The sequence below is a fragment of the Symsagittifera roscoffensis genome, chromosome 6 (assembly GCF_963678635.1).
Source record: "Symsagittifera roscoffensis chromosome 6, txSymRosc1.1, whole genome shotgun sequence".
Lineage (NCBI taxonomy): Eukaryota > Metazoa > Xenacoelomorpha > Acoela > Convolutidae > Symsagittifera > Symsagittifera roscoffensis.
In genome coordinates, this window is record NC_087067.1 from 49,206,117 (window position 1) to 49,233,172 (window position 27,056).

The 27,056-nt window shown below is 33.6% G+C and overlaps 3 protein-coding genes and 1 long non-coding RNA gene across 4 annotated transcripts in view; all 4 read left to right on the top strand.

Annotated features, from left to right (window-relative positions):
- Positions 1 to 3,634: 3,634 nt before the first annotated feature.
- LOC134848230 (uncharacterized) lies at positions 3,635 to 4,988 on the top strand. Its single transcript, XR_010162911.1, has 2 exons — positions 3,635 to 4,032; positions 4,362 to 4,988. It is a non-coding gene; the product is annotated as an uncharacterized LOC134848230 (long non-coding RNA).
- A 3,996-nt stretch (positions 4,989 to 8,984) lies between these two features.
- Positions 8,985 to 27,056, top strand: part of LOC134847823 (etoposide-induced protein 2.4 homolog) — a 224,570-nt gene continuing 206,498 nt past the window's right edge. Inside the window, exon 1 of the mRNA XM_063865048.1 lies at positions 8,985 to 8,988. The gene's annotated coding sequence lies outside the window, so the exon portion shown is untranslated. The remainder of the gene's footprint in view (positions 8,989 to 27,056) is intronic.
- On the top strand, positions 11,183 to 13,181 carry LOC134847748 (ras-related protein Rab-18-like). Its single transcript, XM_063864949.1, has 2 exons — positions 11,183 to 11,669; positions 12,003 to 13,181. Exons 1-2 carry the CDS (start codon positions 11,463 to 11,465, stop codon positions 12,588 to 12,590), a joined length of 795 nt encoding a protein of 264 aa, XP_063721019.1. The 5' UTR covers positions 11,183 to 11,462; the 3' UTR covers positions 12,591 to 13,181.
- LOC134847690 (protein maelstrom homolog) overlaps positions 18,697 to 27,056 on the top strand; it is an 18,623-nt gene continuing 10,263 nt past the window's right edge. The window contains exon 1 of the mRNA XM_063864863.1: positions 18,697 to 19,512. Within this exon, the coding sequence (XP_063720933.1) occupies positions 19,324 to 19,512 (189 nt within the window). The 5' untranslated portion in view covers positions 18,697 to 19,323. The remainder of the gene's footprint in view (positions 19,513 to 27,056) is intronic.

Consider the following 27,056-nt stretch of genomic DNA (forward strand, 5'->3'; position numbering starts at 1 on the left):
TCTAGAATTTAAATTCGTACTCACATATCAGCGCTCTCAAGAGTTGGGAAAATAATCCAGTCAGTAACTAACTCAAGAAATAAATAACTAAGAGAAGTTTAATGTTTTATAGTTTGGACAGCAAGGATAAGTTCATGCTCTAGAATTTGAGTTCTCTTGGACCGTTGGGACACTCCAGTTGTCCGCCTTTCCGCTGAAGGTTCACTCTGGTCCAACTTTAGTAATCGCTCTCTCGGGGATACTCTGTCTTCTATTTCAAGTAGGACAGCTCTACTCTCGTTCACTATGATGGAAATTGCGAATAGCAATTTCCCACTCGTTTTTAATTGACAACTTCCCCGCAATTGTTCTAAAATTGCTCTGATTTCTTTTTCTGATTTTCAGTTGTCGCGAGAAAATCGTGCATGACATGTTCCTTTCGAAATTTTGAAAAATTAAATTTCACTTCAAAATCAAGTATTTTCTGCTCTTCTCAAGGTCAAACTTCCAAATATGACCGACTGGCACATCCCTAGACCTTTTCGCACTGTCCCAAGACTTTTCCGTGCTGTCCCAAGACTTTTCGGTGCTGTCCCAAGACTTCTTCGCACTGTCCCAAGACTTTTCGGTGCTGTGCCAAGACCTTTTCGCACTGTCCCAAGACTTTTCGGTGCTGTCACAAGACTTTTCGGTGCTGTCCCAAGACTTTTTGGTGCTGTCCCAAGACCTTGCCAATCAAGTTTTGGGACACCTCACACTGTCGCAAGACCCCTTCTTTCATTGTGTTGGGACAATCGGATCTCTTCTTCTTCGTTGTTGGGACTCTTGAACCACTATCTCTGGTACCACATCTAATGGTACCACTTTATGTACCACTTTATTAATCTAATGTAAGTTGAAACCCAACTTGTTCGCAGGTGTCTTCTGATCACCTGTTTCTTCAAAACCGATAAAATTAGTACCGAAAACGTAAAAAATTAAACGAGAAAAATGATAAAAACAGAAAGATGAACCCATTTAAAATTCAAAGGTGGCCAATGTCGTCCTTTCGTGAAAAAATGCCTGGTACCTAATTGTCACGCGTTTTCCTCCCCCCTACTAACGTTCTTATGGGGTATTCTCCTTCCAGGTTCCAAAAACTGTCTATTTCCGATCCCCCACCTGATCCGACCAGGGTATCTACCTTTATTTGATCCCAAATTTGGATATCCTCGCTTTTTAACTCACGCGTGTAAGATTCTAATGTAACTACATCGACGATATCGAATGATTAGTTACTGTAACGTGTCCCCCTTTTTACAATTTGCAAACGCCAACCTCTAACATAACCAGCCCCCCTTCTAACCTCCCCTATTTAGCCCCCCTCTTACGCCGAAAATTACCTTAAGCGCGATGGGTGCTAACCCTCTTGAGAGAAAACCGTAGAACCTGTTTCCAGGCTCTGCTTGAGTAAATGCGTATCCTCAAAACAGTGGGAATCCGCTGATCCAATTTTACACTTATCTCCTATAATGTAATGTGGATTTTAACGATACCCGTTTGACCAAACAGAACACCCCTGTCTGTCCTACTCTGGCTGTCCTGATTCCGTGCTGGTTGTCTCCTTGGCGTGTCCCGCACCACTCACCAAAACCACTTTCCCACATGACTGGTCACCTGTACCAATCAAGTATCCTAGTGGTCCGTCGAATGACCAAACAGAACACCCCTGTGCCCTTCTCTGCTTGTTCTCGTCCTTGCTGGATGTTCCTCTTGTGTGTCCAGCACCTGTCGAGTCCCCTTCCTGTGAACCGCTTTCCCGCTTGGCTGGTCACTTTTTCCAGTTAAGTCTCCTAGTGTTCCAGTGAAGTTGCAATCTATCTGAAAAACCTTAACAAGGCCCCACACCCGGGCACCTGTATAAAATTGCTGATTCGATTGAAACGATCGGTCTTGTGGAAACAGTATGGGTATACTACTTTAATTAATATAAAGGTTTGATCCAACTAATCTGGTATCAAAGTCACTGTCTTTTTTTAATGGTTTTTGTACCTTTTTCTATTCTTTTTTTGTTTTTGTTTCGCTTTTTGTCTTTTTGCTCGTTTTTTGTCCCCCTAGTTACCCCCCTTACTCGTTAGGAGAGCGTACCAGGAATTTTCTCGAGTTTTCTTAAAAAGCTATCACGGTACAACCGGAAGGTTTAAACGTTCCCGCTGAACCGTACCACCGGTACTCTAGAATGGGCATGTAGCCCGCAGCTGTGTCAAGTGGGTTCGACTCCGTAGTCATGATGTCGTAAAAACACCCAGGAGCGCCATAAAAACACTATGTAGCAGTCACCTACTTAAGTCACATATGAGCTTTAAAAAAATTAGGCCCTACAACCATTGGCTCAAGAGTCAGGGACACTATCTCTTGTGTTTTTCTACCTCGAACGGTCGGAGCCAATTCAGTTCACCTGCGACTTGAGACTAAAACCCTCGTTACAGCTTAAAAGCTTCCAGTTGTCGCGAGAAAGTTGAGCATGACATGCCCAATTCGAATTTTCGGAAAATTCCTTTTCATCCCAAAATCATGTTTCTTGCGCTGTTCAAAGTCAAATTTCCAAATATGACCGACTGGCATACACTATGAAATCAGAGACACATTTGCCAGCCTCATGAACAAGCTTTGCCATGACGTCGAGATTGAGCCGAAACTTCAGCCGATGCAAGGCGAAAGCTTTGTCAACAATTCAACTACAACTGAAGATGAGGCAAGACTTGACATTAAGTCAAACGTACTCTGGTGTTTACGATTTAGCCGCGCTTTCTCTGATGCGAAAATTTTCAACCCCCATGCCAAAACATCGCAAAAACTGCATAAAGTTGCATATAAATATCACGGAGTGTAGCCTGTATTAAGACAACCGCGTATTCATACTCGTCAGTATTTAGACAAATATTGTATGAACCAATCAGAATCGAGAAAAGACATAAATAATCCAAAATAAATCATAATTATTTATTAATTTCTTCTTTGTCTCGATTCTGATTGGTTGAAACAGTATTTGTTTAAATACTGACGAGTCTGAATACGCGGTTGTCTAAATACTGCTCTGTAACCAAGTATCACGAAACGCTGAAGAACTCCAAATATCAGCAAAGAGTTTTAAACGTAGGGCAGAGTAGCTTCTGCCCGTTAGTTTTCGGATGCACCGGTGCCGCTGTTCCAACAGCCACGCGGACGATGCAACGATTAACCGAAAAACTAAGAAAGCTATCCAGAATCGATAAATTACATAAGAACTAAAATAAGCTTCGCGCTCCTGAGGAGCTCTATACTATGTATAAGGGGGTGCAGATCGGTGCGTAAAGTTCAATCTATCGACAATTCCATTAGCGCTATTGTAGAGGAAGGACGGCTAAGATAAATTAACATTACGACAATGCATTTAATGCTGATTTATGACTTCATTGATAAATTGATACAGCTTGCTGAAAAAAAAAATTGGTACAAATGAGACTGATTTATCATTTTGGAATACCACTTTTGTGTGGGTAATATTATGATATACCCATCAACAGCGTTTTTTTTGCTACCTAATTCATTGCGAAGAATAAATACTCGTTCAATTGTTCCATCCTCACCTTAAATTGTGAGTTCACGATTTATGCGTTGCGGTGATATAATTTTTCCTTTCAGTTTGGATTGTTTTTGATGATATTTGTTATTAAAATGGTTTTGTTCGCCATCATTTCTTAACCCGTAAATCATGAGACAATAGAATATGATCAAAGAATGAAAACACAGATACAAATTGAGTGTCCTTCGAACCCCGATGGAACTCTCAAAATTGATCTCGATAACAATTTGACAGTCGGAGCTGCCTGTTTCTACATTCCAAATAGAAAACAAGTTTGCGCCATTTGTAACAAACAAATCAAAGCTGAAAAACTTGTTTTCACGTACGTGTACGAGATCACACAGTGCCAAGTGCGGTTCAAAGGATGTTTTGATTCGAACTGTTTCTTCCAGACTTTCAGAGTGAAAAGTTATCTTCATCTGGAGGGATTTCACAGTTTAATGTTCAAGGCAGCGATGACTATTTAGTTAATGTGTCTAAAAATATTAGTTTTTTAGGATGTTCAACAAACTGCCATATCTATAGAACGTCATATCTTGAAGCCGAAGTTACATCAGAATTTCGTAACATTAACGTTACAATAGTGAAAACCGGTTGTTATGTTATATAACATTACTTTTCAGCGTTGCCTCCAGGTTTCAAATCTTATTTTTGGCGTTTTTTTTAAAAGTTTTTGGATTTGTTTAGTTTTCCAAACAATCATTACTTCTTTAGAGCTTATCAACTACATGCACTAAAATTGTTAAATACTAGTTAAATTGTCATCGCTGATACAAAGGATAAAACGGAAATCGAATCCAGAGTTCTTGTAAAGCAACAAGAAGTAAAGACTATATTATCCCAACAAAACCGACAGGTTGGTGAACTCACTGGAATTATTTGCCAATTGAGTGTTGATCAATTGAAGGCTCTTGTGAATTGCAATTTGAGAGGATTTTTGCAATCAGAAGAACACGACGTATTGGTTCGAATGGCCACAGATATGGTGTGTTTTGGAGCTATTCAGGACATGTGCCCTCAATGCAACAGCCATCTGATGTTTGACGAGATCCACTACATCTGTGCTCGTAACGTGATTGGTGGAGATTTAGGGCATACAGATCCCTTTAAAGCGTTGTCTGTAATCCGAGTTGAGCTTAAGTATCCGAAAAAATACAAGAAAAACTCAGTGTTTGAAAAGTTGAAAGCTCTGGAGCTTGGAAAGCCAAGGGAAAGAATATTCTTAGACAAAGAGGTTCTGTCTTGATGTAAAGGAGCATGTTTGGTTTTGAATATGGAATACTTTTTTGAGAAAATATTCTTTAGTTTTGTAGAATAGCTTGATTTCCATAAGAACAAACATTTCAGTTGCGATTATTTTCTTCCATTATTTATTCTGGAGCTGAATTCATATCAGTTTTATGTCTTTCTACTTTTCACTAGCAAAGTGTCCCTGTGATTTTTCAGGTTTTCTAGGCAAGGTCTGGTTAGTTTTAGCTCGAAATTTGAAGGGAGGAATTTTGAACTTAGGTGTTTTATTTTTTTTGTTTTCCTCGCAAAATTAGGTACCACAAATAATCATCGAAATGTGTCTAGTGATAAATCATATTGAAGAACTGTTGGTCGAAGAAAAATTCAAAAAGGCTTCCCATTGTCGCGAGAAAAATTGTTTTGAAATTTTCAGTTCAACTAATTCGATCAATATTAGAGTAAATGTTTTCATTTAAGCAATCAAACCTTTGTTTTACTCTATGAAAACTAGTTTTTGAAGCTTCATTTAGCTCTTCTTTTTCGCTCTCTTAATTTACTATTGGACAAAGTTTGGAAAAAGAAATCTTATGATGGGAATTTTTCATGGTTCCTCCAGGTGTTGCAAACCTGGTCTCAAAAACTGGCTGCCAAAACTCGTTTTAGTTTACGAGATATGTCCTTTTTGTTCCGACTTTCGATACAAAAGTAACGGAGTGTTTGTGCTCGGGGTGGGTTTTTTTTTCTTCAGTTAAATTTCGACTTTTTAACTAGCCATTTTTGACGGAATTTTTTTATATCATTCGAAAGGTATTGTTGTCATGAGCTCAAATTTGAAAAGATATTTCACCTGTGATCATTTTTCGTAAAGTTATGGGGGTTTAAAGATTGACATTTTGGCCAATTTGGGAGAATTAACGCGCGATATATTTCGCGCTATTAACGCGTAAGCGGCGATTTAATCCGTCTTAGAAATCGTTCCAAATTGGTTGAAAGAAGCTTATTCGCCATATTGATTTGTTACAAGGAGCGAAATCTATATTTTAGTACTTTATATGGCGTGTGGGGGGATGATTTTCATAAAATTCAAAATTCTCGACCTTATGGCCTGGCATTGCCAAGGTACTTCAAATACATCGCCTCCAAATATGACTGCTCACGTTCTTTTAATTCCCGACGTGTGATGGCAAAGTACTTTCAGAAGTTGTAGGTCTGGCCGCCAAATGTAACTGCTCATTTTTTAAAATTTTCAAGATATCGCACTTTTGATTAATTTTTAAAATATTTTCAATAAACTTCAGAATAAACTTCAGAGTTGATTTGTATTAAATACTTAAACTGGATTAAATTATTGGTTGCGGCAAATGACATACGTACTTCTAATGAAATTAAATAACTAAATTTTGCAGGAATCTCATGTCAGAAGTTAATGAATGTACAGTAAAAAACATCCTTACTTTTTTAGGCAGGAAAATTCAATAAAGGATAAATTCCTGGAACAAATTTAGTTGCACCATTAGAATCTTTACAAAGAGCTTTCTGTGGGACTTAAGCCAACAAAAAAAGGAGACCCGAACGTCGAAAATTTTCAGATCCCTCACACATACAGGTAACGACTGGAATTGAGCTTTCTGTATTTGTCATCTCAAGCATGGGTGTTACCACTGCACCAAATACACTGAACAGTCCGTTAAAAGAAAAAAGAAAAAAAAATCAATTTTTTTTCTTTTTGGTTTTGAAAGGTGTCAGAGAAGTTGATTTTAAGCTTCTGTACATAAATTGTCAAATTTAAGTTTATTTCTATTTAAGTTTCTCATTATGACTAATTGATAAAAACATTAGGTAAATAAGCTGACAAAATTAAGATCGACACCCAATAAACTGAAAATAATCCGGAAATTTGGCAAAAAAAAACAATTATAAGACTTGCATGGACCTTTTAAAAATAAATTCGGTCCCTAAATAAGTCGTACATGTAAGAGGAAGGTGGCGGGTAGATTGAAAGGATCTTAGAAATGGTAAATTTTTAAATAGACCATTCTGCTGATAGCAAAGTTATTTACGGGAAAATAAGTATAGTACCCGGTTGCAATATCCTTGCTTATCGCAAGGGTTAATATGGAAAGTGCAGGTGCATGCTGTCGGCCTTTTTATGGTCCTATTTTTGAGTTGAAAAATTCGAAGATCTGAGAACAAAATAATTTTAATTTATTTAAAAAATCTTCCAACTTATGAAAGCAGTTGCATTAAATGTCGTTAGCATTAAATTTCGTAGCTGTATCTTATATATTTTAGAAAAAAGTTTTCACTTTCAACGACCTGTTTGATGCACCGTAGGTGTGATTCATGCGCCGGTTTAAAATGTAAAAAAAACATATATTTTCATTGTAGCTCGTATAGCGAACAAAATAGCTTTTATATGATTTATCATTTGACATTTTTATGGCTTGATTTTGCGTGGGGAAAATGAGTTCAAAAATACGCCTTATCTGTGGTGCTAAGAACTAGTTGTCAGCAAAATTGCTTTGATATGTTTTTTCTCTGAATTTTCAAGATTTTGATTTAAAGAATTTTTTGTTGCAGTGCCATAGGTTATATGATCATACATGCTCATAGCATGTTTTTGTTTTTAAGACAATTTTCTACCTTGCTCGTTTTGTTGCTTTATTTTCTGATCGAAATTTTGCTGAACTACATCTGTTCCGACCATCTAACCAGGCGTGGGATTTTACGCCACTGAAGGTACCGCAAGTAAAGATCGGATGAGATCGGGCGAGGTGAGGTAAATGTGCCAGTTAACCATTTAGGATGCCAAAAATTAGCTAGGGAAAATTAAAGTTTAAAGTGACATTTTTGTTCAAAATGATCTCTGGTGGAAAGAAAAGCAGTAGAAATTGCATGATTTCCTGTGAACGACCAGACAAACGAGATTGCGGTTAATGTCAACTACGACTTTTTTGATCACTCTGAAATTGTCTCGCCTATACAGAACGTGAAGGCGAACTGTGTCAACCACGAAATTAACATTTAAAATGTGCATTCTTGTTGTCGTGCAACCTCCTGGACGCTTAAATTCAAGATTCACAAACCGTCATATTGGTTGCTAAAACTCTTCAAATCCTCTTGTGTTGTACTCTCTTGGAAGAAATATAGCATCGGAAGCATCATAAATTTGTCTCGGAGGCTTTGTTATATATTTTTTACTTGACGCCTTGAAGTACTAATTTTGTCCTTATCTTTTTTTAATTTCCCGGCCATTCTGAGGTGGGTGTTTTGAAAATTTATCCACAACAAGGATCAAACTAGTTGTTCACTAGAAAAAAAAACGTTTTCGGAATGAGCGTCTCTGGTTTTAAACGGTAATTGACAATATTTTACGTACCTAGAGACTCTAATATGGGATTGCTAACGCAACGTAAGTAAGAGTGGGTTGAAGTTAAGTAGTGGCCTTAAAACGTTAACTTCAATAGGTTGTAGGAAGTAACTATGGCGTAGAGTCTTTAGACTGCCTCTAGGAAAGCTTGTGGCAACATCAAATTCCCATTGTTCGTATCACGATTTCGAATAAAATTATTTCTCTTTATGTCTAAGTACTCTTGATGTCGAGAAAAGTTGTTCTGAATATTTCCTGTTTTCAGACTCAATTATACCATTTCTTAAAAGGGCCTCCAAATTAGTTTTTATTTTAGTTTATACTATATTTTTTTCAATCTATTATTACCACTCATTTTAGTTATGGTTCACCTACTTTTTGGACCTTTCCAAAAAATAACTAACAGGAATTTTGGACCAAAAATAATAAGTAACGTAGAAAAATAAAAAAATTTTCCTTAAACAAGGCGAGCATAACATTTGTTTTTCTTTCAGAGCACTCGCGGTAGCCAGCCTTTTTATAATCCGGCAATAACCAGTTTCTTATCAGCAATTTTGCCCCAAAATTTAAGCACGTTGATTGTGATCTAGATAGTTTAGTGCTTAAATTTTCTTTACGGGCTTGTTATATGATATGAATTAACTGCAGCTATACTTGCAATAATTTTTAGAAAGTAAAAAATTGTAGGAATATTTATATATATTTTTATTTATTTAAAAGAAATTGGCTTCACTGTCGATTCAACTTCACTGTCTTTAAATCATTTGGTTAAAATACGTTTATTTTGATTTTTTGCTTATTAAATTCCTTTGAGATCAAAAAACCATCAAATGCGCTATAAAATATTTGACAGGATCTTTTGCTTGCTGTTCCAATTTTAATTTTTGTGTGAGAATGTTTTGTTTCATATCAAACTTTTGGACGTTCAAAACAGTTGTTTTGTTTCGTCTGTCATTTTTGTTATAATTTTTTCCGGGTTCAGTAGAAAAAACCTTTTGTCGAATATTGTCTTCGGTCGAGTCGCTTAGCGTATGCTCAGCTACTGAGTTCGTTAATTTTTTGAAGTCTTCAAAAGTAGACTTTATCTTCAAAATAATTCTTAGATCTTTTTGAGTTGGTTTATTGTCTGCTAATGGCAAACTTGACCCGCTTTCATTACTTTAATTGGAGTTCAATTTGCATATTTCTCAGAATTAATCCACACGCTTACTGAGAAGGTTGGTTTTTCTTTAAAAAAGAATTTAACGCGTCCAATTAGCAAGCGTTATCAAGTCGGGATCAAGACTTTTTCCAGGATACCAACCTGTTTAACAAATTCAATTGAGTAATTGGGGTAGCTTGGTTTATAATAAATAATTTTCTTAGCTTCTTCTGCATACTTAGTCTAGATGCAACGACTACGCCGTGGATTGCAAAGATCCTAGGTTCAAATCCGGTCATGTTTTTTTTTTCAAACGAATTGTTCAATTTCAAAAAAGTTAGTGGTCTATTGTCTGCTTATATTTTGCTGACTGAGATATCAAGGATTTTGTAGGGCAGTTTTTACTTAAGTTCTGTTTATTTCTTTTCTTAAACCAGAACAGCAAAAGTGTAAAAGTCACGAAAAACGTGATCGACTAATAATCATAAATAATTGTCGTTCCTGCGATTCGCAGAGGCTCTATGAACGGTTTGGCAGCCTGTCTAAGCGCTGGGTATTCACAAGTACCAAAATGGTAAATCAGTCCCATTTGTACCAAAATAAAAAATCAATCGGGTTATTACCAAAAATATTCAATTGGCCAAAGACTACTAATCCGACTGTTTTAAGCTCTTGGCTTAAGGTCGGCGGTGGGTGGGCTACGCGCTCGTCGCCGCTTGGCGGCGATAACCGGCTCTAATTTTCGTATAGTCCTACCCTCTGTTGGCAAGCTCGCAACACGGTCACTATTATGCTATTTAGTTTTCTTCTGTTTGAACGGTAAAAAATTAATGTAACAAATCGTTGGCTCACAATTCGACCAATCGGAAATGGAGTTGACTAATTTTGGTTCAATTGAGACCGAATTTTCATTTTGGTACAAATGAACCTTGGTACAAATGGGATTTCACCGTTTAAGCATAGTACGTCTCTTGTTTCCCCTTTTTTCAAACTGTTAGTGAAGCTCTTTTATGGCACTCGAGAATTTTTTCTATGTCTAGAATTTTCACGTGGTAGCACTGTTGCAGCCGAAATTGGTCAGGCTGTGGTAGACCTGAAACTGGAGGTCAAGTGAGAGCTTGTCCTCTCACACTATCATTGTCATGGCAGGGGATCGATTACACGATCTGACGATCACGAAGTGAACGCCTTACCACTATGCTAAGTGCCTCCGCTTCAATTTCGACAGTCGATTTCAAATTTTTCTTGAATTTCAAAGAGCCTTTTATTTCTTACTTTGAAATCGAAAGTTGAAATATTTTCAAGAAACAAGTCAGTTTTTTTTCTGTTCCCTTGTGTTCATTGACACTTTTCCAACTGCATGTTGGCTGTTTATTTGCTGGCTTTTTTGCTATATAGCATTGGCAATTTAATAGGAACTGTAGCTGCTTGATTGGTAGCTACTGGTCGTAAATTTGTCAGCGATCGTGCTGAAGATGCGAGGACGTAGTTTCCAGGTTTGAGGTGCCGTTCCAGTACATAGCAAAAGTTTTAGTTTTCAAGGTTTATGTTTTACCTTTTCTTTTCTTATTTCACTATATTTTTCCTAAGAGCTTTTTTTTGCGCTTTTCTCGCTTATGTTTGGAGTTGATAGGAAGCCTCGGTTCGCCTACGTGTTCAATTTAAAGTTGTTATTTAGTGTCACAAATCGAAACTGTACTTCTTATCTAGCCTCTACATCTGTGACACACCTTTGAAGCGTTTTCGATGACTGCCCCTTCCATATTTGCATAGCGTGTACTGAACTTTATATCTGCTCACTTTTATTAATCAGGGAGTCGACGTTTTCAGATTCAGGGTAAATCTAACCCAATTACTTTACAGATTAGTCAAATGCGATGCAATATGGCCAATTACACCTGCTTATACGCGGTACACAGATCGTAACTGCTATCCACAATTGGTATTACGCAAATCCAAATACTTAATTGATATTTGTTCTTTGTCTCCAAACGATCGCAATGTGATTGATTTTGGACTCATTTGAATGAAAGGCTTTCACAAATTGGCCTAGAATTAAGCTTTATTTTACTTCGCATATATGAAGTGACTAGAAATATCTAAGGTCACTTTTTGACAAATTGAAGCTTATTGATGAAATGAGTTCAGACACTATTAAAAATTACGAGTCTGGAATTCCGTTAGCCGAAGACGAATTCAGCGACTTAGACGAAGGATGTGATCCTTTCTTGTTCTCGAAGGACGGACCGGATGGGACATTCTGCCAATTAAGCGACACAAATAACAATGAAGATGACACGGAAGGAGGGTTTTCATCGAGCACAGAGAACGAAAATGATTGTAAGGTAAGAAAGCAATCCCGACTGCTGAGTCAAAAAATATGTAGCAATGGCTTGTCGTATGCTGGACGCCAGATACTAATTAATTACTCAAAGGGCGCTGATTCAGTGCGCTTGTTATCTCAAGACATTATAAGCCCTCAAAACCCACATTTTTGTAAAACATCGTGATTCCAATGCTCGAGTCGAGGTTTTCGAAAAAAAAATATAAAAAAAAGACTTTATATGAACATTGAATCGAATGATTTTTCTTTTTCGCTGATTTTCGTCAATGATTCTCTGGTCATTTGGTGAAGTTAGTTTCAAACTGGGCCCAATCATTGATATTATTCTTTATAGGTTCTTGTCATTGGCGCGACTAACTCAGGAAAAACTTCCCTTATTGAGAACTTCCTCACTGGCAAAAACTCCGAAAACTCTAGGACCACATTATGCATAGACATCAGCAAAGCCACAATACCTTCACCCTCTTCAGATATAACTGATGATGTCACAGGAAAGGTCACTGAAGGTCAAAGCACTCCAGTGACTTTTCAAATTTATGACATGGCGGGAATGCGAAAATTTCAATCTCATAATTCTTCCTATTATTCAAACGTATTTGCAGCACTTTTTGTTTTTGACGCCACTTGCAAAATTTCTTTGAATTACACAATAAATTGGCTCGGAGACTATTCGAATTACTGCAGACGTGTAAATTCGGGACCTGCACTCAAAGTGCTTATCTGCAATAAATGCGACCTGCCCAACCCGGCGATGAGTCGCGAAGAACTGACTGAGTTCGCCCAGAAGAGTGGAATGACGTCATGCTTTGAGTGCTCGGCAAAATCGGGGCGGAATGTGGACACAATATTTGCACACATAGCAGACCAGTTTGTGAAACTGCGATTGAATGCGGCAACTGATCCTGTAGTAGGGAATGCTTAATCTAAAAGTAATTGTTACTAGCTAGTAGTTTACTTGTTAGGTTCCTCATAAATGCTCTGGCCCCGCATGAAAATTATTATGAATTTCCAAATGCTCGCAAATATCGACAAACCGCATTTGTGAGAGAAAGTTACAAACAAAAAAGTGTGCAATCAACCCTAATGGCCAATATAATCAACGGTATTAATTAAAAAGTAATCAGCCCTCTGAGCGTCTGAATTCTAATTGCCACGCTACGTTTCTTTGAAAAGAATTAGTGAAGGAGTAATGATTTGAAATAGTTTTGTTGAGGACCAAATATGTAAACTAGTACCGCAATGATCAAATTTTTGACATTATCGAGATCGACAGTTTACTTTAACAGTGTAAACAATTTGCTGGCTTTTCAAACCAAATGAGCTTCACCGAAATTAATTCTTTAGATGAGAGTTATCCAATAATTGTTTCATCTGCCAATCTAGACTAAAAAAACTGTCATCATGTAAATCTGACCTTGTACTATATATTTTCCTAGTTCTTGAATTCAGAGTTAGCCAGCAAGTTGAGATGTTGTTTGTGTGTTAAATTGAATATGCAAATAGATATTTTAGAAATTAACTTGAATGTGCTAGAATTATTTTTTTTCTCACGCTTGAATTAAGCAAAGCCGAAACAATCAAGGATGAGACAGACAAATCTAGCTATCAAAGATTTGAATGAGATTGTTTAAAATGTACTTCATAGATTTTTTTATGGACCATGATGTAACTCCACGCAGGGCATGGAATGGCTATTTGCACAAGCAAGCTTGCACGAATGTACTTTTTTCCAATCCAACTCGGAAGTTTAACGGCACTCTAGCTGGCAGAGCATCTGTTGTATCTGCTATATTGGCGGCCAGTGTTTGACAATGGTCAAGCCACCATGGAGCAAATGCGAGAACGTGAGGCTGCTAGAACATGAGACTCTTAATCACCAAGTCGAAAGCTTTATTTGTCCTATTTATCTTTTTAAACCTTATTTCACTTTTTCGTTATTTAGATATGTTTTTCGCTGATTTATCGCTTGCGTTTGCGAAGCACAGATTCGTCTCTGTGTATGAACATCAAATCTGAAAATTGGAAAATGACGAAGTTTTTCGTGAACCTGAACAAATTTTGGATCTTGTTAACTTTTCCCCTGCTGCAAAAGAGGGGGGATTCGTTACAAAGTACTAAGTTCGCATATGTTTAACCGTTGAATTACTTTGTTGGGGTGGAAGTTGTTTCTAAGTACTAAAGGAGCTTGTCAGTGGTGTATAGTTAGCAAGATGCCAATTTTCATGTTAAGTGTTCATGTATAAATATGGTTGAAAGCAATTGTCACGCGAATTCATTGTTGAATGGAGTATTTTACGCAGAAGTCCCTCAAACTTATTCTTTAAAGATTTTTTGACCAGTTCAAAGATGCACTCCATTTTTTCGTTAAATTTTTTGAACTTTTTGTATGAATTTTTTTCTGGCGAAGGCGAATCATCTTCAAGAAGAGGAGAAAGTTATTTTTTTCGTCTACGTTGGCCGTTTATTAAGTGAAAAAAAGCAAAAAAATTATGTAATAATCTGTATTGAAATGCGTCTGCCCTTATCTCCCCGTGTTTAAGCCATACTATATCTTTAAAGTTTACGCTTTCGGAAGCAAAGCAAAGTTTCCATGTTTAAGCTATATCGTATATTGCAATGCTTAAAAGAATTTTTTTTCAAGTTTATGAGTGCTGGGCCAATTGAAAGGCACGAATGTTAGGCTGTGGCTATGGTGCCAGCATTGTAGGGTAGGAGGGCAGCGCTGTGTAGGGTAGTGTAAAGGTGGGATTCATCCAACTGCACATTATGAAACCGGTGTTTTTCGTTTCGGCGTTTATTTTGCCAATTTTTAATTATGCAACCTGGTGGCGGGGTACTGTCAGGTGTCTCACAGAGGTTGCCATTTTGGCCTCTAAATATGAATGCCCAATTCATTTTGGTTTGAGAGATATTTAAAAAAAAAATTTCAAATAAAAGATTTCAAAAGTTTTCAAGCCTATAGTGCGATGAAATTTGAGTTATCAATCCTTAAGTGCGGAGATGTCAGGATATATTGAGGGCTTGCGAAATTTTTCTCCAGTAATGGCTGCTCACATCTTTTTAGTTTCCGAGATTTTTTTTGATTGAAATTCTTAATTATATAGTGGGGCACTGTCAGGATACCCTCAGGGATTGCAAAACCTGCCTCCAAATTTGACTGACCAAATCTTTCCGATGAATGACGTTTTGTGTGATTTTAAAAACATTTTGAATCAATAAAAACTTACAAACTTTGAAATTCCCAGCCCTATAGTTTTTTGCTGTCTCAGGGGTTGCAAATTTGCCCTTCAACTGCTCAAATCTTTTTAGTTTAGTTTGCCATGAAGATTCTCAAGAAATTTACGTGAAAAACTTCAAATTGGAGTTTGTGATGAAAATTCCTACCAAATTTACTGTGTGGCGAACATCACTTGAAATCGAAAAAATTTTCTCTACTCTGAGTCAAAATCTGAGTGATTGTCGGAACAAATTGACGAAGAACGTGCAAAAATGTTGCTTTTTAAGTAAAAATTGAAGCTTTCTTTTTTATTCAGTCACTTTTTACCATCCAAATTTTCCCGCGCTTCCTGATTACTTTTATTGAATGACACTGTAAAAATAAACGTACAATCAAATAGCGTTTTTGCTTTCACGCAATCTCTGAATAATTTAGTTTTCTGCCATAACTTGAATTAGATTTGATGTTTTTGTAAAAATCGGGAACTTAATGAACTTAAATCGGGAACAAGCGAGCTAGCGACCGTAATGTTGTCTTACAAATCCGTTTTTTAAACTCAACTTGCAAACAAAAGTGCTCATTTGGTGACAATTTTGCTACATAGCAACGCTATTTAATAGCAGCTGTTCTCTGTTTCATTAGTATTTGCCGATTGTCAAGCGACATTGGTGCAGATGCGAGGACGCGAGACTCCTAATCCACAACTTAATGAGCTAGAAGGAACTATGCGCAAGTTGATGTGATTGCACGTTATTATGAGTATCTCAAAAACGCTCGGTAGAATCTAGTGTGCTAAAGTAATCATTTGTTCTAAACTTTTTACAATAAGGGCTAATTTTTTGCTGTAAACAACTCTGATGCCTTTTGAACTGCTCTCGCTTAAACTTCTCTTCTTTGGGCTGTAAATCTTTGCATTTTAAAGTTATTATTTTGATCTTTTATACCATCTCCAATATGCATATACCGAACATTGGATTTAGAAATACCTGAATAATTTTGTCTTTTGTCTCAATTTCTGCCGGCTTTATTGACAATCTATTCATTATTTAACTGGCGTTTCTCTTGAGACATGTTTAAGAAGTCTTAATGTTTTCGAGATATTGCGTTTTTTATTATTTTTTTTAAATTAAAAAACTTATATATAAAATAAAGTAACCGAGCTTGAAATTCTCAACCCTACAATGTGGTGCTGTCAGCGTATGCTCATGAGTTGCAAAGCTGGCATCCAAAGATGACAGCTCAAGTCTTTTTGGTTTTCGAGATTTGGCGGTTTTCGAGATTTGGCGTTTTTTATGACTTTTATCGTTTTTTTTTAAAACTTAGATATAAAATAAAGTAAACGAAATTGAAATTCTCAACCCTATAATGGGGTACTGTCAGGTTATACTCAGGAATTGCAAATTTGGCGTCCAAGTATGACTGCTGAAACCTTTTTGGTTTTCGTGATACGGAGTTTTCATGAAAACTAACCGATCTTGAAACTCTCAACCCTAATGGTGGGGTTCAGTCAGGGTACAAATCAGGGGGTATTGTCAGGGCCTCTATCTTTTACGATTAAAATACAAATCAGTGGGTACTGTCAGGTCCTCTAACGTTTACTGCCTCAAATCCTTTTTGTTTCCGAGATATGGCGTTTTCATGATTTTTTTTCAAAACTTGAAGTTTTTAACCCTATGGTGGGATGCTGCCAGTGAACAATATAGATTAGCAAAGCTGCCCTTTATTTTTATTTGCTCAAATCATTTTGTTTTTCGAGATACGGCGTTTTTTATGAAAATGAAACCTCTTAATAGATGAGTCCAGTTTATTTCCACGGTTGCAATAAAATATCGCTGTTTTAATACATTTTCAAGAAGCTATTTTCTACACTCAACGATCTGTTTGAAGCACCATCGGTGCGAGTCATGCGCTAGTTTTTCTTTAATTTGGAATTTAATTAGGATTGATTCTAAAAACTCGTTCATTGTACCGTGATTTTTTTTGTGTAGGTAATCAAGAATTGAAAATGGTTTGGAATAGAGCTATTAAAATAACTTGCTTTGTTTTGTTGGCTAGGCGATCGACCTCTATTCCGTGTACTTCATTTTTCAGATATTTGAATCGAAGTTCCAAGCGCAGTGAAAATCGGTGAAAGTCTATTGATACAGTTACTTGATTTTTTCAAATCGACCTAATTGCTTCGAGCATTGATAATGGGATGGGTTTTTGTTTTCGGTTGTGTTTTAATTTTGTGCAAACTCAGGTACCACAAAAATCATCGGAATGACTCGAGTGATATATCATATTGAAACCCTTTCAGTCCCTATTTGAACGAAAGTAAAAAATAATCAAAAATTTGTCCAAGGATTGAAAGCAAAACTATTTGATTTTAAGTTTTTGTCTAATTTTGTGCGAGTAATTAAAGACCTTCTCCCGCAAAGTTAGGGTAGAGTTTCATTTGAGTAGTGAAAAGTTTATTTTCAATCCAGAAAAATTTTAGTTTTTACGTATTTATTGTTCTCTCATCACCTCGCACAAAAACGACATAAGATCGGAAAATGGTAGATCTATGAATGTGATCGAATCATTTTGTGCTTCTTGGACTTAAACCGGCTATCGTTGTTCCAAATTGGCTTTATTTCAAACTGGATTATTGGATGGATTCAAAGCGCTATCCAATTAGAACGTGGACTTTTTGTCCAGGTTAACAACTTGTCTAACTGAATCAGTGAATAATTTGATAGTTTGGTTTTTAAATATTTCAAGTTCAAGGACGCGTTCTGCGTCATTTCAGGGGTAACCTACATGTTGGGTAAAGACAAGTTTATAGATTCGAATTCGGTAAGGATCTGTTTTTTTGCAAGCAGGAAATTTTCGGCATTGAAAAGCCTAGTGTTTGTCGGACTATCATGTGTATGTATAATTTTGCTGGCTTAGTTTCTACAATTTTAGTTTTCGTGAGAGTTTCGCAATTTTTCCATGTTAGATTTTTCATTTTTAAAATGACCTCGTTGTGTGGTCGAAAATTTCGAATCTTAATTGTGTTAGTGAATTAGTGATGGCTACTATGGAAAATATCAAGTTTATAACAGTTTTTCAGGGTTCAGTTGGAGATTAGCTTCAAGCACTTTAGCTCGAGGCCTCTGCTCTAGCTAGTAATCATCTTTGAAATGTGTGGTAGACGTAGATTAATTTTTAACTAAGAATTTCTAAATAGTAAAAGAAAAAAAGAAAGAATGAATTTCTCGATCTTCTTTTGATCACGAAATGCAGGCTTTACAGTGGAGAGGATAGAAAAAAGGCATAAGTTATGCGCACTGAATGTTGCCCTTGTTCAAAACACAAACAGAAATATAAGTTATCATCCGTATTAATATTTATAAATTAATTCTAAGTTAAGTGGGAACCATCAATAATTTCTTATAACACAATATTGAACGCTTAAACGCCAATTTTAAAGCTACTCAACAAGGATGAAATGTTAAAGAATCTATCAAGAACTGAAGATAACACTTAAAAATAAAAAATAAAATTCGAAGACTAGAAGAAAATGGATTCCAAACTGTACCTGTAATTCTCAACGGTAGACTAATATGACCCAAAAATAAGGTTAAAGATATATACTTTTTCTTCCTCCTTTCTATAAACTTTTTAAAAAGTTTTCAATGTGTCTATTTCCTATTTACTGCAGAACTATCCGGATAACTCAAAACACTGGATTATTATGCATATTATCAGCTTCAAGGCAAGTAAATTGCTAACCAACCGGGAAAAAAATCGCCAAGTACAAATTAAACATCGCGATATCTCGAAAACTAGAAGGAATTGGAAGGTCATATTTTCATAGTAGAATCGCAACTCAAAATGGGTTTCCTTATAGCACGAAACTAATGGTTCTTCAAGGCAAAACAATTTAGAGTTGAAAGATAAAGTGGATTAGTTCTGAGTTGCCCAATATACATGTATCCTTAATTCTGTGCACAAAATTGTATATTTGATTCATACTCAAGATTTTCCGACAATAAGTTGTTTTCACTCAAGACATTTAAGAGTCGAGAACTTCTGTTCTGCATAGAGGCTGAGTTAAGTTTATTTTTGCAAAATGTTTTGTTGTAAAGGGGAAGGCACGACCTCCTTGTCTTGTATGAAAAAATTTAAGCAACAAAAACTTCTTGAATGCATCGTATTCACTGACCGCAAATAGAACTTCAGAAGATCATTAAGATAAACGCTTGTCAAGGGAAAGAATTTTGTTCCGCTGAAAATCGACAGGCACGCTGTCATATTTTCCTTTTGTTAGATGACGAAATTTAATCAACTAAGTAGTTTTTATCAAAACTTAACGTTAATTGATTAGAAATTATTGAAAATTGAACGTACGTAGTATATCTTCACTACTATGTGGTTAATCATCACTCACTGCGTTTTCAGGTGAGATTAGCATCATAAAGTTGTTGGAATGAGACCTCAAGATTATGTACCCTATGTTAATGTGAAGCACCAGAAAAATATCAATGCCATGTACTTATTCAGTATTGACTACAAACTCTCAAAGAAGCTCAACGGGGGATTGTCCGCTCTCGTCGATCAGATCAAGCCCGCGTATGACTCACTGAGTGAATACCAGAAGCAAGAGTACACTACCAAGGCAATTAAACCATATTAATGTTTCAAGTTTCAGGTTGAAAATAACGATCATTCAGCATTAAGTATGACTTTTTTTTGCTAATATACACTCCAATTTATTGAATTATAAGTGCAAATGATCTAGTAAATATTTAGAATTGATTTCGAGAATCGGGTAGTTTCTCTTTCAGTTTATTCTCCCAGGGATCAACCTAATGCCCAGAATCAGCAAATAATTAGCGGGAAGGACTGGTTTCATTCTCGAAAATATCAGGGGAATAAGCATGAAAGGTCAAAGGCCGTTGGTTGGGTGAAACATTTTGCGCAGTCAGTCGTTATGTCATGAAAATAGCCCCAGCCCATACTTTCTTTTCGTGTCTTTCCCATTATTGTAGCCCCTACCAGTCTAGTTACAAAAACATTATAGCCCCACCACACTGTGGTTAGTAGTATAGCGCAACAAGAGGTCAAGCCTGTTTTCGGAGAAAGGTCAACCTGTCAAGGTCGCGTGACTATGTTACTCAATTAGCCTAATCTTTTTTTTTCTCGGGGGTCGTAATAAATATCTTATCAGATTAATTTTTTCACTTGAGTTGATTTTTAGGGGTATATGACCGGAATCATTGGGGACAATTTCGTCAATTGTTATTAAAGAGGATAACTTTATGAAATCGCTGAGGGGGAATAAAATATTATCAGATAACTTTTTTTCACTTGAAGTAATTTATCTCAAAGATATCAGAAAAAAAATTATTAAAATAAAAAATTCCCACTTTTGAGAAAAAGATATCAGAAAACATGTATATATAAAAAACAAAAAATTCTCAAATAATTTTTTTTGAAGTATCAGAAAAAATATATGAAAAAAACAGAAAATTCCAAAATTTGAGAAAAAGATATCAGATTATATATAAATAAAAACCAGAATAATCCAAAACCTGAAAATTTTTTGAAAGACATCAGAAAAAATTATAAAAAAAAAACTGAAAATTCCAAATAAATCCATTTTAAAATATCAGAAAAAAGTCTATGTAAAACCAAGAAAAGTTCAAAATTTGAGAAACAATTTTAGCTCCTACTAAAATTTTCATCCCTTCTAACCTTATCTTTTACATCCTGTTTAATCCTTTGTTTTCCCCCAGGATATAATTTGTCAGAAGACTTTTATCTTTGTAATAAAAAATTATATACCCTTTATTCCAAAATTTGAGAAGAGGATATCAGAAAACATGTATAGATAAAAAAAAAACAAAACTCTCAAAAATTTCTTTCTGAGGTATCAGAAAAAAAAATATGTAAAAAACAAAAAATTCCAAAACTTGAGAAAAAGATATCAGATTATATATATAAAAAACCACAACAATCCGAAACCTGAAAAGTCTTTTAAAAGACATCAGAAAAAATTATATAAAAAACTGAAAATTTCAAAATAATTCCATTTTAAGATATCAGAAAAAAGTCTATGTAAAACCCGGAAAATTTGAGAAAAAGATTTTAAGCTCCTACTAAAATTTTCATCACTTCTAAGCTTAACTTTTACATCCTGTTTAATCCTTTGTTTTCCCCAGGATATAATTTGTCAGAAGACTTTTATCTTTGTAATAACAAATTATATGCTCTTTATTCCAAAATTTGAGAAAAAGATATCAGAAAACATGTATAGATAAAAAAAAACAAAGTTCCAAAATATTTTTTTGAGTTGTCAGAAAAAAAAACATGTTAAAAACGGAAAATTCCAAGATTTGAGAGAAAGATATCAGATTATAAATAAATAAAAACCTGAAAAATCCGAAACTTGAATTTTATTTGAAGTCATCAGAAAAAAAAATTTATTAAAAAAGAAAAATCCCACTTTTGAGAAAAAGATATCAGAAAACATGTTTTCATAAAAAACAGAAAATTCTCAAATAATTTTTATTCAAGTATCAGAAAAATATATATCTAAAAAACCGAAATTTCCAAGATTTGAGAAAAATATATCAGATTATATATAATTAAAATACCAGAATAATCCAAAACCTGAGAATTTTATTTCAAGACATCAGAAAGAATTATATAAAAAACTAAAAATTCCAAAATAATTCCATTTAAGATATCAGGAAAAAGTCTATGTAAAACACAGAAAATTTCAAAATTTGAGAAGAAGGTTTTCAGCTCCTACTAATATTTTCATCCCTTTTAACCTTTTCTTTTACATCATGTTTAATCCTTTCTTTTTCCCAGTATATAAATTGTCAGATGACTTTTATCTTTGTATTGAAAAATTATATGCTATTTATTCCAAAATTTGAGAAAAAGATAACAGAAAACATCTTTATCTAAAAAAAAAACAGAAAACTCTCAAATAATTTTTTTTGAGGTATCAGAAAAAAATACATGTAAAAAACAGAAAATTCCAAGATTTGAGAAAAAGATATCAGATTACATATAATTAAAAAACCAGAATAATCCAGAACGTGAGAATTTTAATTAAAGACATCAGAAAAAATTATATAAAAAACTAAAAATTCTAAAATAATTCCATTTTAAGATATCAGGAAAAAGTCTATGTAAAACCCAGAAAATTTCAAAATTTGAGAAGAAGGTTTTCAGCTTCTAATAATATTTTCATCCCTTTTAACCTTTTCTTTTACATCCTGCTTAATCCTTTCTTTTTTCCAGCATATAATTTGTCAGAAGACTTTTATCTTTGTAATAAAAAATTATATGCTCTTTATTCCAAAATTTGAGAAAAAGACATCAGACACATGTGTAGATAAAAAACAGAAAGTTCTCAAATAATTTTTTTTGAGTTATCAGAAAAAAACATGTAAAAAACAGAAAATTCCAAGATTTGAGAGAAAGATATAAGATTATATATAAAAAAAACCAGAAAAATCCGAAATTTGAGACTTTTTTTTAAGGACATCAGAAAAAATTATATTAAAACTAAAAAATCCAAAAAAATCCATTTAAAATATCAGAATTTGAGGTATCAGAAAAAAATATATGTAAAAAACAGAAAATTCCAAGTTTTGAGAAAATGATATCAGATTATATATATATATACAAAAAACTAGAATAATCCGTAACCTGAGAATTTTTTTAAAAGACATCAGAAAAAATTATAAAAAAAACTGAAAATTCCAAATAAATCCATTTTAAAGTATCAGAAAAAAGTCTATGTAAAACCAAGAAAAGTTCAAAATTGGAGAAAAAAAATTTAGCTCCTACTAAAATTTTCATCCCTTCTAACCTTATCTTTTACATCCTGTTTAATCCTTTGTTTTTCCCCCGGGATATAATTTGTCAGGAGACTTTTATCTTTGTAATAAAAACTTATATGCTCTTTATTCCAAAATTTGAGAAAAAGATATCAGAAAACAAATATAGATAAAAAACAGAAAGTTCTCAAATCATTTTTTTGAGTTATCAGAAAAAATATATGAAAAAAACAGAAAATTCCAAAATTTGAGAAAAAGATATCAGATTATATATAAATAAAAACCAGAATAATCCAAAACCTGAAAATTTTTTGAAAGACATCAGAAAAAATTATAAAAAAAACTGAAAATTCCAAATAAATCCATTTTAAAGTATCAGAAAAAAGTCTATGTAAAACCAAGAAAAGTTCAAAATTGGAGAAAAAAAATTTAGCTCCTACTAAAATTTTCATCCCTTCTAACCTTATCTTTTACATCCTGTTTAATCCTTTGTTTTTCCCCCGGGATATAATTTGTCAGGAGACTTTTATCTTTGTAATAAAAACTTATATGCTCTTTATTCCAAAATTTGAGAAAAAGATATCAGAAAACAAATATAGATAAAAAACAGAAAGTTCTCAAATCATTTTTTTGAGTTATCAGGAAAGAAATTATGAAAAAAACAGAAAATTCTAAGATCTGAGAAAAAGATATCAGATTATAAATAAATAGAAACCAGAAAAATCGGAAGCTTGAGAATTTCATTTTGAAACATCAGAAAAAAAATTATTTAAAAAAAATTCCAAGGTTTGAGAAAAAGATATCAGATTATATATAAATAAAAAACCAGAATAACCCAAAACCTAAGAATTTTATTTAAAGACATCAGAACGAATTATATAAAAAACTAAAAATTCCAAAATAACTCCATTTTAAAATATCAGGAAAAGTCTATGCAAAACCCAGAAAATTTCAAAATTTGAGAAGGTTTTCAGCTCCTACTAAAATTTTCATCCCTTTTAACCTTTTCTTTTACATCATGTTTAATCCTTTCTTTTTCCCAGTATATAAATTGTCAGAATACTTTTATCTTTGTATTAAAAAATTATATGCTATTTATTCCAAATTTTAAGAAAAAGATAACAGAAAACATCTTTATCTAAAAAAAAAAACAGAAAACTCTCAAATAATTTTTTTGAGGTATCAGAAAAAAATAATATGTAAACAACAAAAAATTCCAAGATTTGAGAAAAAGATATCAGATTATATTAATTTTATATAAAAACCAGAATAATCCAAAACCTGAGAGTTTTTTGAAAGACATTAGAAAAAATTATATAAAAAACTGAAAATTCCAAATAAATCCATTTTAAAATATCAGAAAAAAGTCTATGTAAAACCAAGAAAAGTTCAAAATTTGAGAAAAAATTTTAGCTCCTACTAAAATTTTCATCCCTTCTAACCTTATCTTATACATCCGGTTAAACCCTTTTTTTCCCAGGATACAATTTGTCAGAAGACTTTTATCTTTGTTATTAAAAATTATATGCTCTTTATTCCAAAAATTGAGAAAAAATTATCAGAAAACATGTTTAGATAAAAAAAACAGAAAGTTCTCAAATCATTTTTTTTGGGTTATCAGAAAAAAAAAACATGAAAAAAACAAGAAAATTTCCAAGATTTCAGAAAAAGATATCAGATTATAAATAAATAAAATCCAGAAAAATCCGAACTTGAGAATTTTATTCAAAGACATCAGAGAAAATTATATTAAAAATGAAAATTCCAAAAAATTTCAAAACTTGAGAAAAAGATTTTTAGCTCCTACTAAAATTTTCATCTCTTCTAACCTTATCTTTTACATCCTGTTTAATCCTTTGTTTTTCCCCCAGGATATAATTTTTCAGAAGACTTTTATCTTTGTAATTAAAATTTATCTGCTCTTTATTCCAAAATTTGAGAAAAATATATCAGAAAACATGTATAGATAAAAAAACAGAAAGTTCTCAAATAAGTTTTTTTGAGTTATCAGGAAAAATTATGAAAAAAACAGAAAATTTCAAGATTTCAGAAAAAGATATCAGATTATAAATAAATAAAAACTAGAAAAATCCGAAACTTGAGAATTTTATTTTAGGACATCAGAAAAAAATATATTAAAACTGAAAACTCCAAAAAAAAATTCCAATTAAAGATATCAGAAAAAAGTCTATGTAAAACCCAGAAAATTTCAAAATTTGAGAAAGAGATCAGAAAAAAAACAAAAAATCCTATATTGAATTGATACAAAAATAAAATTGTTAGAAGAACAAAATTTACACGAAATATTACTCTATTAAATGGTAGAAAAATGACATAGCGAAAAAGAATACAATTTTGCTTTCTGAACAATATCTTGAAAAACTAATTTCGAAATAGAGAAAAAATAAAAAACAATTCCAAAAATCGACACTAAGATGTATCTTATTTTCGTCATAAAAAATATTGTTGAAAGATTTCTTCAACAAAACAAAAAAGATTGAGAAAAAATTGATGTTCTCAATTTATCAAAAATCGAATATATGAAACTCGAAAATGAAACCGACAGAAATTGAAAAAACTTAAAAAACGTTTTATATAGAAAATTTCTTTCTTTCTAAAAAATAAGCGTTTGAATTTTTTTACCAAATTGATAAGCAATTATTTTATTAAATCGAAATTTTGAGTGATCGTTGTTGTACTGCTTAATCTTACATACCCTTCAACCCTTTCTTCATCTCGGGATATCAGAAGAAAAATGACAGGACACGATTTTAATCTTTTTGATTTTAAAAATTTGACACTTTGTTTAGTTTTTTCATTGTCCCCAGGGCTATCCTAAGAAAATTGACAGGAGAATTTTTTTTTTCTTTTAAAATAACTTCTGTATGATATTTAATCATCATTGTTTTTGGTGGACTGACTACCTCATGACTATTTGACAGCAAGTTCTTTTTTTTGACAGAGCTTCAGGGGGTAAATTACATCTCTCTCTGTCGAACTGATAAATTGCGTTAGCGATTTTGTATAAGGAAAGAAACTCTGATGGACAGTAAAAATTCTCTTGAAAAAACTATTCCATTCAGTCAATCAAGTATGTTTCATAATTGTAAAATGCTGCCCGTGAAAATGATGTACAAAAATACAAAGAAAAATACCATAGTGTACATTGAAAAAAAGCATAGTTTCCATAGGACCCTCGGGAGATTTTTCTCGCAATTTCCATCATTTCGTTTCTACGCAAAAGTCACTTTTCATTCACTGCTTGGCAGTGAAACTAGAACACTTTTTCTTTAATTAAATTTAGAATATTCCCAATTGTTTTTTCGGAAAATTGACAAATTCTCCACTCGTCCAAGTTGAATCGTGTTAACAGCTAAGAAAATGTTTTACCTTATAAACTGAAACAATTTGGAAGGAACCGAATGTTTTTCTTAACTTATTTCGATTAAGGAAATTGGAGTTTCGCATTTGAAAAAAAAAAGATATTCATGTCCAATCTATCCTATGGAGAAGATGTGATAACTGATTCCGATATTCAAGACGAAGTTTCAGTGCAGTTTTTCTCAGACATGTTGGAAAACGAACCCTCAAAGTTAGAGAAAATATGGTTAGTCCTAATCTGTACGATATCATTTTTCCGATAATGATGTATACAGCAAGCAATGAAGATAATAACTTGGAGAACTTGTTATAGTTCAGGAGCGGTATGAGTTGATATAGAATTTCGAAAGTGACTGGGACAGAGCGGTTACCGGAAAAAATGACAAAGGTGGAACGAATCAAACCAGTATGCAGAAAACACTCTTTTGGAACACAATGTTCCCAGGTCCCTTCACTTCTCCGCGTAATAACAAGAAGATAGAAGCCAATTTTCTGTCTAAAAAGAAAACTAACGCGCCAACTGAGACCAACTTGGATAGATCATAAGTTTTATCGAACGGAGGAAAATTTGATATACATATTCAAGCGAAGAAAATAAAAAACAACCTGAAGTTTTGAGATTTCTTCCTAAAAAGACGAAAAAGTTTTTGCAGTTTTTTGTTATGAGAAAAGAATGTAAACAAAAATACAAGATACGATTGTTAATTTGAAGATAAAAATGACAAAGAAATTTTTAAAAACTGACAACAAAAAACTGAAACTCAAGAAGCAAAATCATACAGATATTCCGTAACCCTGATGATAATCATGTCATTAGCTCAATCTATATGAAGGACATCGTTAAGTTAATTACCTCAAACTGTTTTTTGGATGAAATAAGTTTCAGAACACGAAAACGGCTCTGCTTCAATTTTCCAATTGCCTCGTCACATACTCATATAGATGAACAAAAAGTAGGCTTACAAAAATTCATCATGCCCGG